The sequence below is a fragment of the Chenopodium quinoa genome, unplaced genomic scaffold, assembly GCF_001683475.1.
Source record: "Chenopodium quinoa cultivar QQ74 unplaced genomic scaffold, ASM168347v1, whole genome shotgun sequence".
Taxonomy (NCBI): domain Eukaryota; kingdom Viridiplantae; phylum Streptophyta; class Magnoliopsida; order Caryophyllales; family Amaranthaceae; genus Chenopodium; species Chenopodium quinoa.
The window spans coordinates 2079366-2093285 of NW_018745684.1; the positions used below are offsets into that span (position 1 = coordinate 2079366).

Sequence of the window (13920 nt, forward strand, 5' to 3'; positions counted from 1 at the left end):
CCAGCAAGAAGTAAATAGTTATTTCAAATCTAGAATCCCGATGAATTGGTAAGGTTTGCCTTGCTACCCATCAAACAAGTTTGGTATGCTTTCCAAAAATTTCACACAACAGAACAAACAATATTATGCTTCTAGCATTGCGTCAAATCTCTTCTCTATATCAATATTAATTAATATAGAAACATAAGTCCAGCCAATTTTGAAGTCTCAAAAGTTAAGAGCTCGGTGGTGAGGAGACGCAAAGCAATGCGGCATCTGTATCAATTAATATGCATGTATTTCAATCAGAACGACCAAAAAGTATAGAAGGAACCAATCTTCTACATTTAGATTTTGAGCTCCCCGACATCCAAACTGATGTAAAGCCGGGAGATGCTGGAATTCTGGGGCAAAGCTGAATAGTGTGTTCTATGGTTTACTGATGATGGACCACTGATAGCTAACATATTGAGAGTACCGTCAAGTTAGCCTCAGCGTGACCATACAGTTAATCAATAACGGATGCCTTCACCTGCTTGGCTCATTTGACAACAGTTAGATATGTTCAACATATGTTGAGACTTGTGGGGAGACATTTGGAATTACTTTGCCTTCACTCAAAATGATGCACATTGCATAAGAGAAAACAATAGAAGGAACACCACTAAAGCAAACCAGAAGATTTACTTCCAAAATTCGAATAAATGAAACAGATAATAGCCCAAGACAATGAATGAGCACGTTCAGGATGGGAAATTCTACAGCACAAGCTCACAAAGGAAGCATGTAAAGTGGAGCTTTCTTGCGAGCTCCATGGAATATAATGGAAGTGAATTTTGGGCTGTTGCAAGGTCATGAATCTCATGATATCCTTCCAATGTCGTTTCTTCCTTGTGACGGTGGAATATCGATTGGATGGTTTGTTCTGCGACCTACCAAACAAGGGCAAGGGCTATCAAAAAGAACAGTATTGTATCTATCTTCTTCCCCCCCAATGTTGACCTTCAAAAAAGGAAATAAACAGCAAAAGTGAAGGAACAGGCAAACAATTATTTCACATATGTGGGAAGACAAATTTAGAACTGCTTGAAATATCAGGATCAAGTTTGTGCATACCCCATGGCATGCTGTTATGTGGATATCCCGGATCATAGCTATAAGAATTGTGATGTGGCCTCATATGAATCCCCTCATTCCCATAAGTAACAGATGATCTCCCATGATTCGTACGCTGAGTAGGCGGCTGTCCCAAACGGCTTAAAGAGGTCGGTGACAATTGTGACATATATTGTGGTGCCCTTAACATTGAACGACCATACCCAAGAGGCAGATTGTGAGCAGGTGGGCTGTTCATATCTGGTTTTGAAAATGCTTGAGCAGGTCCACTGGGCCTGGATCAAATCACACACATTGAAACAAATTCAGTAACCAAACCAGCAGGTCCACTGGACCCTGGATCCAAATTCCCTACACTGAGCTCGACACTCATGCCCATGTTGAATAACCATGGCAACATCAATCCAATAGAATCACAACTTCTATTACTAAATCTACCAAACATTGTATCAAATATGCAAAGCCCTTCAACAACGCAACAGATTTCAGTTTATTGGACACCTAAATACTAATAGTATACAGGCAATTAAATCTTCTATAGGACATCTTAACTCTTACAGAATGCTTTGGATACATTTTCTAAGGGCAATTCTCAGCACAGCCATTTAGATAATAAATTGACCACACACAAATGAATAACAGATTAATCAAATGGAAACAGGAAACCAATGATATCATCTACATGCATGCCTCTACTCCTAAAAACGACAGATGAAACAGAATTAAATAACTCAGATAGTACATTAATTACCTCCACGTTGCATTAGAAACTGCATTTGAATCATGGCTGTATGTTCCAAAACCAAAAGTTTGTGGTGATGTCGTAGCCTGATCTATGTTCACCACTTTACCAAACGCGGAAGTGATGCTGCTCACATCAGAACTATCCTCTTGCAGCAGTAATTCATCACTGAAAAAGAAACAAGGCAAGCTTACAAAAATGCATAGGCTTTAAAAATTAGAAGCACAATGACAGACATATCTTTCTATTTTAGTCTTCCACCATGAATAACAGAAAAAAAAAAATTCACAAAACTTATTTCACATATCCTCTGTCCAAACAGAGGCATAACAATTTCGCAGAAATTCAAAAACCATTGGCATCTTCTATATCAAAATAATCTTTTGAGAGAAAATCCTGCAAGAATTTTTTTCTTGTTCAACATCACAAATTTAAAAGCTGTGTGAATGTAGAGTAGCAGAGGTTGTTGACTGCTGGCATCAACTTGAGCCTAATCTAATTACTCCAGCAATAACGTAGACTGGGACGGATAATGAGCCAATGCCCAACTTTTCAAATGGAAGATATTTATCTTTTAGTGGGTTGGGTTTAAGCTGGGAAGCTCAAGTGAGGATTTGGCATCTTATTGTGAGTTCGACTTCCAATAGAATGCATGAAGTAATAAAGCATGATTGACTAGAATCCATACTGACTGATACAACTTGAAGTGATCAGCAACTGAAGTCTTATGTGTGTGTTCCCTTTCATAGAGTAAAATTTTGAAGTAATAAAAAAAATAAAAAAAAAGATAAAATCCTAAGAAACGGGGCGTTTGGAATGTGGGAATGGGAATTTGGGGATTAAAAGGTGGGAATGGGAATATATAGGGAATTAATTGATTGGAATACATGAAAATATGCCAATACCTTGTTTGGATAGTGATAGTGGGTGGGAATATATAGGGAATAAATAACAATTTTACAAAAATACCCTCACTAACATTTCTTTTTCATTCTTTTCATTAATGGCAAAAATGTCATTTTATACCAATTCACATTCACATCCATTTATTACCTACCCTCCCTAGGTAATAAAATGGTGGGAATTCACCCCTAAATATTCCCATTCCCAAACCTCTTTTTATTCCCATTCCCATCAAACAAACAAGGCCTTTTTCTTCAATTGGGATTAAAATTCCCAATCCCACCCTCAATTCCCACATACCAAACACCCCACAAAAGTAAATCCATAAGATCATGACAGAGTATCTAAGAAAAAACAATTTGATTAGGAAAATGAAATAAACTACAAAAATGTTTGTGATTCAAAAATATCTGGTGAGTAAAACTGTAGATCATCTAGAAACAACAAAAGGAGTCCAAGTTTTCATGCCCAAAGGAGGCACTGTTTACATACCTATAGTTTGGATCCCAATCGCCAGGATCAGGCAATGCTGTTACATCAAGCTTTTCATCCACAGGTCTTTTAATTTGTGAAAATTGAAGGCTTGAACCATGCAAACCAGAAATTGGCATGTGGGAAAAAGAGTTATCAGTACTGATATTACTACTACCAGATGGTGGCTTCCAACTTGACATGTTAGAGTTTATAGGTATATGCAGTGGACCACCAGGTACCTGTGACTGTGTGTTGCCCTCACCTTGACTGAAGCAAAGACCTCCACTCAATTGTCCTTGACAATGCGCAGTGGATGTACCTTCTTGAGACTGCATATTTCCAGAATGTCCCCAACTTTTTCTCCGGTTAAAATTGCTAACAGCAATACCTTTTCCGAGGGGAGACCCTTGACAATTTCCCCTTGCTGGAGATGCAGCACTATAATGTCCAGGTGAGCCAGAATTCTGAGTGAAACTGCTTGGCGGAGTAAACTGTGAAGGACTAATTCCAAGCGGGAATGGTGCAAAATTTCCTGCAGATGGACTAACACCAAGTCCATGTGGGCCTTGTGGCCGGTGATAAATTTTCCACCTTGTATCAGGGCTATTTCCGACCATTGCCTTACCACCTTGAGTATGAACGTTCATCGTAGATTGGCAACCGGGTGAAAAGTATGTAAATGTATTAAAATTATCCCCATAGCTCCCATAGCTACTTCCAAGCATATTACCATCATTATAACTATTATGGCTTCCTAAGCTACCATAACTACTGCTTTGTGCATACGGTTGTATCTGAATGTGCGGAGAAGCATGCATTGATACAGTACGACCAGAAACCTGCATAAATGATATCGAAAGTCAGTCACAGAGATGTGACAACAGGATACTCCCTCCAAGCCCACACTTTGGAAAGTGAAGCATGGAGGCAGTGGGCCATAGCACATTTAGTACAATTGCCTAGGGAATGAAAAAGAAGCATCTAAAGAGTCTGCAAGCTTACATGAGGAGAGAGACCAGCTGCAAACCAGTGCCCTCCCCCAGGATGATGGTCCACCTTGAAGTTTTGTGAAACTGTGCTAACCGGCTTCCCAATACCGAATCACAGAGAGAGAAAAAAAAAAAGTTTTAGAAACTTCGACAAAAAAGAAGGGACAAACAGAGGATAACAAGAAGAAAACAGAAGACTTTGAAAGATAGAATGACACTAACCAATGAACTAATTACAATGGTAAAGCATCCACATATGGAAACAATAAGCTTGCAACTAAAGAAATTGATATATACTTGCAATTAGAAAAATAATAAAGATAATATTTCAGAGAACGTTTCTCGAAACAGACTTATCAGTTCAATGAACACCAATATCAGCATAAATTCATATTGGTAAATCAACAAACTTGCTGCTTGGAAATTATCCCTCTTTACAATCTTTTTCCTCGGTCCTATTTGAAGGCTGAAGCTCCTTTGCAAATCAGCACTTTTGATATTAATAAATAATCTCTTTATAAAAGACTACAACAAAAGCTTAAGGAAGACCATAAAGAAATATCACTAGAATGTGTTTCTTTTCAAAGTAGAGGAACCGGCCATATGTCTTATTGGTTCTTCACATGGTATTTTACAAATGACAATTCAAGGATTCTGAATTGTTAAAGCAACATTGGTGTACCAGCAACTTTACTGAACAAGTGCATACATATTTTCGATATTTTAATGCATTTGGCTTGATAGGATCACAGGGATGCCTAAGTCTCAGTAAATAAACACATTCCCTGAGCACATATCAGAATAATTAGTTATGAAGGAATGACTCAGAGCTCATCGTTGTTCATAACTTTATTCCATACTCTCATACATGTATTACAATCTCCAAACTTATACAACTAAACATAGCCCTGCTTACTAAATAGCTATCTTAATAGAAAGTTACTTTCAGTTTCCAACACCCAATATAGAAATAATACCAACCATGTTCCACGTATAGTTCTTTCCAAAGATTCAAAGTTTTGAGGGCTTGGTATTCTCTGTTAAGTTCTTTCTTATACAAAGGATCATGATATCCGTTGTAGTGTTGCTCTATAGAGTTTTATTTTCTTAATATATTGTAGTCAACGGGTTTAATCATTTGTCACTCAACAAAGAACAAAGTGCAATTTCAGCATAGTCCATTCAATTCAACAAAAAGGATGTACCACCTGAAATACAACATAAAAATGTAACAAGGACAGTAGTGAAAGAAAAGTTGCTAATATATTGAAATTATATTCCAAGTGTTCCTTTGGAAGAAGTAAAGTAAACCCAACACTTTGAAAAACAACTTATTATAAATACAAACAGAGTTCAACGATAGAATTTCAAAAGCTTCAAATTTCCACAGTAAAATTATTTAATAAGAATATTGGTGTGCAAAACTGCTCACCACATGAGGAGTCTCAGAAACAGGTATATAAGGGCTTGTGAATGGCTCTCCAGTCACAAAAGGGTGTTTCAAAGCCTGCATTCAAATGCCAATCATCTAAATTCATCATCCATATCATACTACTAACTACATCAGATCACTAAGGATTAGAAACACAAAGTTGCTGCTATGACAGAAAATTAATAAACCTGAAATGGAGACCATCGCTTTGCAGGATCAAACTCCACAAGCCCCCTTAGAAAATCAATAAGAGCCAACCGTACTTGTCTCTCTGCAAAATTCGATGGTAAAATATACCAAAAATTATGCATGACTTGACAAAATTATCATACAGGAAGCATATTAAAAAGAATTCAAACACGGTACAGACCTTTGATTATGTCTTCTTCGGGTAAGTTTTTCTTGTAAGGATAGGCCACAACAATTCCTTCAAGATTCATATAATTAAAATATTCTTTTCCAATCATAGGCTTCTTCTTCTCCCTCTGTCACAAATTCACAGAATACTTGCATGAAGACAGGAAGCAGTAAATCTGATAGTTATTTAATAAAAGGACCAACCATACTATCATATAGCGCCATGTTTAAAAACATAAAAACTTGTCACTACTTTGAGAAACTACGCTTTTCTCAAAGTATCTCAAAGTAGTGACAAGTTTGATAATTATTTTGAAAAGCTTCTATTTGGATTGGAATCTAACCCAATCTGCAATAGCTACCTGTGTTGTATAAGAATAAGACACTATCTCCAACTACTTGGGTTTCCTCGAGGTGCTCCCCTAAGTGTTTGGAAAACCACTATCTAGAGGCTTGCAGATTTATATTAAGCTAATGACCAAGGGACAGAAATGTGATGACAAATTGACGATTTGTCAATGTATCCTATTTGCTTCTGACATATCTTCATTACTCCAGGGTTTCTGCTACATAGTTAATGTATCCTATGGCCCCTCTCTCAATGTCTCTAAAAGAAACAACTGTAGAAAGCATGAAAAGCTAAAAAGAACCTAAAATTCGGTGGATAAAAAGAAGAAAACTAGAAAACAATAACTTTAAGAGGATAAAGTGTTGCTGGTGTTTTAAGGTCCTAGCTAATTAGCTTCAGGCCACAATCGCCTTCTGTTTCAGGCATTCCTTTTTTACAAAGGTCGCACACCCTGGTCGGAATCATACTTGTCATTGCATACCAAAAATCAAAATAATAGGTAATGTAGTATTTAAAGAAGCAAAGCCTAAACAAGAAATATAAAGCCTTAATCAACCTTTTTTTTCTTTAACAGGAAGTGCCATCAACCAATGATTAAATTCAAATTTTATTCTATTCAATAACAATCTCAGATTCTTAGGGGTACAAACACATACTGCTTCATATTCTTCCTCAGATAATGCTTGATAAGCACTTCTTCCTCCCATGGAATCATGTCCAGCATCTACATGATCAACACTTCCAACAAACTTAAAGAACTTGTTCGTGCTTTTTGCATCCTTTAGTAGATAATCAGGGGGTTGACCCCTACAAAAATTCAAATCCAGATAACACTCAGTAAAGATCATATTAAAGGAAAACATCGTAATGATCTTCTCTTTGGCCTAATAAAAGATGTATCTAGCTAAGATAACATCAAGTGTACTTTTTAATTTAAGAAAAAGAGAAGCATACACGCACATATTGGGATTTAGAATTCAGTTCAAAGGCGTGGGAACATGATATTGATGAGCTTACAAAAATGTATAAAAAAAATTTTTAAAAAGCACTTTCAGTTGAAAAAATGAGCACATTTAGCTAAAATTAAATGCACATGAGTCCTTGCCTTCACTGGACTACTACTAATAGTGGATTTAGAATAAAAAAGAGTAGAGATTGGTTATGACTTGTAAAGCAATGAAAATGAAAATTGGAGATAGTTACATAATGAATATACAGTGTACCTAAAATAAATTTGAGCTGTAACATTACTTATATATATATATATGTACTTGAAATGGATCTGGGATTATAAGGAATTCAAAATGAAACATTTTCACTTTGAGTGGGGGGATTTTACATTTTATTTTGGGACTAAGGCTTTGTTTTTGTTGTTGTTGTTGTTGTTGTATAAGAATTGCCAGCATTGAGCCATTAAAGGCCTTTAAAGCATAGGATATAATAAAAGGCATTCAGTGAACTAAGAAAATATGAGATTATTTGTTACAAAACTGGACATCGATTTAGCATCATAATAGTTATCCCAGAACTGCAGTCATGCACAAGAACCACACCTACACTTAATTTATACGTACAAAAAAGACTCATAAGAAAAAAGAGAAGCATACCCGAGTATGCGAATCATCCTTCTTAGAAGGTCAAATTCTGAAGCTCCAGGGAATAAAGGGAGGCCTAGAAACAACTCAGCAACAATGCATCCAAATGACCACATGTCAATGGCGGTAGTATATCTTAAAAACACAGTCAAGGTATGCAACTATGCATGTCATTTAATGCATCATTCATAATTTATTTGGACAAGGAACAGCCAGATATCAAATCGCAACTGAAACAGGTCAGCTCTATCTATATGTGTTTGTACTCTGGTAGTCTGGTTGTGCAATAAACGCAAGCAGATAAGTAGCAAGATAAATGAAAATTTTGATTTGGAATGATTCTGATACGAAATCATCTTCCTTATTCAGGAAGTTAGGTGAGAATTCACAAATCATCAATATTACTATACCTAAGGAAGAAAGACATAATAACCAAGAAACAAAGGATACTGATAGCCAAGAAGAACTTCTGGAGACCTGTAGTAACGACTCTGCAAGAAATGTAGAAAACTTAAGTAAAAATCGTCATTATCAATAGAGTAAGTGAATTTGTGAATGGGAAGAGACTTACCTGAATATAAGAGTAGACAGTCTTATCCTCCATGCAGGCAGATCCAAAGTCGATAATTTTAATTTCTGCTGGTTTCATACTGTCAATATAATAAGAGTGTCAGGCTTTGCTATGAAGAGGACCAGAAAATCACCTTTCCCATCAACATGTACCCACTATCGCTTGTGCTCACAGGAAGAAAACTCACCTTGTGCACAGAAGAATGTTCTCCGGTTTAAGATCACAATGGATAATACCAGCATCTTTCATCAGTCCCAACCCACGCAAAATCTATTAAATACAATATTTAGCAATCCAGAAGATATTAAAGGTGCTGTAGCAAGTACTATAGATATCAACAAATTCTACCTGCTTTGAGAACAGCTGTACTATGCTCAATGATAGCCCTTTAAAATTATTAAGTTTTATCAGCTCATATCTGCCACAAAAGTATCAATACCAAGTCACATATAAAGTCTTAACAGCTATATAGCAAAGTCACGGACAGACCAAACTTACAAATTTGTGTCTAGTAATTCAAAAGAAATACATAGATGCCGCTGGAATACAAAGTAATCATGAATGCGAACAATATGATGCTTATCCTCAGGATCAAGCTTCTTATTTAACTGCAAAGAGGGCAGAAGGAAAAGTTATTCAGGTCCAGTGATTATAATTTCACAGCAGGAAAAATTAGCAGCTAAGGTACCGTTGTCAAGATTGAGACTTCAACCCAGGCCTGTTGATAGTAAGCTGGCTGGTTTTTTATGATTTTGACTGCTACAAAACTGTTAGTATCAGGCACCCAACATTTGGCAACCTGTCCAAATGTCCCGTGTCCAAGAATATCTTTCACAACGTATCTGTTAAAATAAAATAAAAAATCTAAATTACCAGCACTAGTAAATTGCAACATGATATTCTTGTCTATCATGACCCCTAGACAACAGAGATAAATAAGGAAAATAGACCACTTACATCAACAAAAGCATACCTTAAGAGATACCAGCACAAAACATGCACCTAATACTTATTTACCTCCCATCCAATGAACAAAAGCATACCTTAAGAGATACCAGCACAAAACATGCACCTAATACTTATTTACCTCCCATCCAATGAACAAACAGAAGCTAAAGGCTAAATACAAGCCATAAGTAAATCCAAACACTCAAAAATCCAGAAAACAAGTGAAATTAGTTGAATAGAGTCAATGGACCAGTAATGGCAAGGTACCTATCCTCAAAAGCTTTTTTTTTGTTATTGGTTTAGCCTTTTTCTTCAATTATTGACATCCTCCACAGTAATACTTATAGCAGAAGATTTGGCATGCCTGCGTCCTCCCATTGTATTTCCATTTCTGTTTTTATCAAAAAATAAAATAATTATTCGTTTTCCTCTCTCTTCTCTTTTCCTCGTCTTTTCACCTTTCCCTCCTCCAAATGTTCTTCCATGTCTTTTGACTTTTCCCAAACTATTTCATCAATTGCACCTCCTAATTTCAATTCAACAATTGTTATCAAACTCAAACCCATCCTCTTCCGTTCTTTTCAAAATTATCATTTTTCGCCTTTCAATTCTTTTATAATCAAGAAAAAAACTATGCATCACAAAGGCTAAAAATTTAGTTTTGAGAATTGATGAGTGGCATGAATATTTACAAATATTTCATGTACATTCATATGCCATAGTGTGACTTCACAAAGCTTGCTAGCAATTATTATATTTGTTGTCTTTTATAGATAATCTAATACCACCACTAAAATTATTTGGAAAAGAAACGGTTTTAAAAAACACTTTCCCAGACATGAGAATCTTTAAAATGATTCATAAATTCTGGGAAAAAGTAATACTGTAGTATGCGATTTTTCAAATAATATACGATTGGTCTTGGAAAAGGAGATTCTCTTATAGAAGGATGAAAGGTGATGCATGTCACAGGGCATCTCCTACACCACAGGGGGCGTTGTGGGTTGTTGGACATGTGGACAGCATCATTGCTCAGTGGGTGCTCATGGTTGCCAATTGCCAGGAACAGTGCTTCACGGAAAGAGCTTTAAATTGGACTTGTCTTCTATGAACACCCATTTGACACTAATATTATAATGGGCTATTTGGTGGGCCAAACGGACTCCAAAATTGTCTCTCACATATATGCAAAGTATTTTGAGCCTATAAAGATGATGGTTGAGACGGATTCTCAAGATGAAGTACCAAAATTGCATTTTTTTTGTGCCCAGCATGGGTGTAGTGCTTTTCTAGAGTGCTGCAAAAAAGCAATAAGGTGTGCTAAACTGCTAATGGGGAAGGTTTCAGCAAAAAAGTTGTCTAGTTGTACATACTAGGGAAGGAATTTAGTACAACCTCCTTGTAAGTAAAATCTTTTGGAGGTGGGAACATTATAAAGAGGATTTATGTAGAATACTCTTTAAGAGGAGGATGGAATTTACAAAAATTGGATGTTTCAAGAATTAGGAGCTTGGTATGCCTATGAAATATGAATAGACCATTGCACTCATTTGTACAAATCAACCAACACATTGTATTCTTTTTCAAAGCAATCAAATCCATTGCACATTTATAAAACTAACTAATTGGTACAAGATCGATCACCCTCTTCACTGGCATCATAATTAAGAGGGCTAAGTCCATATATCTAAAAGACATAAAACTCCACAATGCATTCCTGATTATAAGTCCTAACTCATTCTCATTCCATATTTGCACATATTATAAATCAATCATTATCAAATAAAAGTTCCAAAAGCAAACCTTTGTCCAAATAATGATCTTTTCCCTAAAAAGGCTCATCTTCATCATCAAACTTAAACCCTTCCTGCTTATAAGCCTTAACTCTTTCTCAGTCTGCGTTATAAATGCATCATTGTAGTGTCCAATAAATGAGAGGTTTGTCAGAAGTTTTAAAAGATAGCCATCGTCCAAAATTAATAGGATTCTCCCCTACAAAGACTCTTCACTTACAAAATCTATTGGAAGGGGGACTTGCACAAGCCTTGTATTGGAAAGGGGGACCAGTGTAAGTAACCGCCTCACTAAAAGTCCCATCTATTGGGAACTGAGTGCACTTAAGTCATAGAAGATTCACTTATGAATCCGCTTTAAGTGTATGAAAATCTGTATAAGTTAATTTACCATCACTTTCAATTCTTCACCTTCAATTTTAACAAAGCTACGACATTTAATCAATGTCTGAATGTTTCACATTGGATTGCGATTAAAACTTCTTGATAAATTACATCAACATTCTTAGTAAATTCTAACAAAGCTACGACATTTAAGCATTTTGGCACAACATTAATTCTTAGTAAATCCTCTATTGGGCCCGGGAGGATATTTTTTTTGGGGGGGGAGTGGAACTGGGGAGGGGGTTATAGTAAAATAAGTATAAGAAATCACACCTTCGTTGTGTATGAGAATTGACCAAGGCGTAATTTACTGAAAGAATAAGATCCGAAGTTGCATTATCATGGCCATCATTGAACACTCCATCAGATGGACTTGTTAAAAACCTCTTAAGGTTCAGTTCATCTGTATACTTGAAGTCGGGATTGCATTCTTGATAGGTTTCAACTATGTGCTTTGTAAGTTTTGCCACCAACTACAAACCAAAAGATAACACATACCATACACACACATTAGCGTGCTACTCATTCAACCATCAATTTCAAAGGGCAATCAACTACTTACAACGCCACTCATCTAAAATATTGCCAAACTACATGACTCCGACTGTATATTTCACCTCAAGTACCCGTGTCAGAAACTCGACACATGTACATTGGTATGACACTTCAACTTTTCAAATTCAACCAAAATTAAGCAATTTCTTCATATAATCATAGGTGCTAAATACTATAATTATTGACTTGAACAATCCAATCATTAACATAATAACTAAAATTCATAAAAGAATGAATCAAGACAATAATTGAGAAACTTACAGGTCTTCTAACCACAACCCTCAAAGCTTTAGACTTGTTACTCGATTCCTGGGAAAATACATAGGGACGAAACGCCAGCTGACGGGGGAAAAACCCGGAAGCTAACGAGGGCGAAGACGACGGCAACTCATTCGAAAGCTCGCCGCCATCTCTAAGGTTGACTTCATCCATAGAAACCACTAATTAATTTTCCACACAATAAGTCTAATTGCGAAATTCAATCATTCTCCTCTCTTTCTCTCTCCTCCACCAATCAATCAATCAACAATTCCAATCAAAACCGCATACTAATTTACCCAGAAGACTGCAATCCCATCCTCATTCAAAAACCCGAAAACCTCGAAAACTGTATCAATTTCTTCAAATTCTTGAAATTAGAGCTAATGCCTCATCTTGTAACCATCCGATTGATCAAATTTGAACCTTGATTAGGGTTCGGATCGAAGGAGGATTGATCCGGGTATAAATTAAGGATCCGAATAAGTGAAGTGAAACTTGTTGAAGATCAATTACAAGAAGAAGAAATAATTTGGTTTGAGTTGATTGAAAAATCGAAGAAGATTGGAAATTTGGGGGAAATTGGATTGGAATTGATTGAGTCGAACACCTCGGTGCCTAAAATTGAATAAAAATTTGGGTGACTGGAGTTTTGATTATACGGTCATCGGCGGAGCATCTTCCGTATAATGAACCCGGTCCATTTTTATGACTTTTTCTTTTGATGTATATAATGTTGTATTCTATTTTACGGGGACAAAGGGTAGAGTGGAATTTTGGGAAAAATAAAAAAACAAAACAAAATATATACTGTATACGAAGTATATGGTATTTTTTTTACATTTAATTTATCAGGTAGGTGAAAAAATAAATCGTTGATATGAATCATCCATTTGGTTTGAAACAACGATTAATTAATACGGTATGATAAGTAATTTTTTTATAGAGTACATTTTTTAAGTGAATAAGAATTAATGAGTTTAAGTCGAGTCATCAACATTAAGATAAGTATTAATTTTTTTTGGTTTTTTATCTAAATCAAAATCACATAATGAATTAGTAACTTTGGATTACATTACATGCACCTAGATACATATAGAGATAGGTGCATTTTATGGCAAGTTTTAGGTGCACTAAGACACTACTCGTATTAGAATTTTCATGGGCCTTGGTCTAATAAGGATGTGATTGGAAGAGTTAGTTCAAAGAGACTTTTAAAATGGCTATATATGGGTTTAAGGAACTAATTCACCTCAAATTAATTGATTTTCTTGCTCTTGCATCTTTAATTGTTTAGTTTACTGAAAAAGAAAAAATCATTTAGGGGTTCATATAAATTAACACGTATCAATCAAAACACTAAATTATAAACATTAAAATAACACGAAAACATATACAAAGTATATTACATAACAAATACAAAGTAACAAAGATTTCAAGTAATATCAATAATGAGAAACAATTGGGATTTTTTC

At 35.7% G+C, this 13920-nt stretch overlaps 1 protein-coding gene across 3 annotated transcripts; it reads right to left on the reverse strand.

Moving 5' to 3' along the window:
- Positions 1 to 568: 568 nt before the first annotated feature.
- On the reverse strand, positions 569 to 13203 carry LOC110718171 (dual specificity tyrosine-phosphorylation-regulated kinase 1A-like). Of its 3 annotated transcripts, none has more exons than XM_021896977.1 (18): positions 12449 to 13197; positions 11906 to 12105; positions 9196 to 9349; positions 9006 to 9115; positions 8856 to 8925; positions 8695 to 8777; positions 8508 to 8586; positions 8387 to 8427; positions 7949 to 8071; positions 6998 to 7148; positions 6006 to 6120; positions 5824 to 5906; positions 5636 to 5710; positions 4217 to 4300; positions 3233 to 4053; positions 1847 to 2005; positions 1096 to 1370; positions 569 to 911 (listed from the first exon to the last, which is right to left on the reverse strand). In XM_021896977.1, the coding sequence occupies exons 1-18, from the start codon at positions 12617 to 12619 to the stop codon at positions 841 to 843; spliced, it is 2865 nt and encodes a 954-aa protein (XP_021752669.1). In that variant the 5' UTR covers positions 12620 to 13197; the 3' UTR covers positions 569 to 840. The 3 variants fall into 3 exon arrangements, 2 of the variants coding, with proteins under 2 accessions (XP_021752669.1, XP_021752670.1); XM_021896978.1 differs by having other exon boundaries at positions 569 to 981; positions 12449 to 13194; XR_002510844.1 differs by lacking the exons at positions 569 to 911; positions 1096 to 1370 and having other exon boundaries at positions 1870 to 2005; positions 3233 to 3322; positions 3454 to 4053; positions 12449 to 13203.
- Positions 13204 to 13920: the final 717 nt, after the last annotated feature.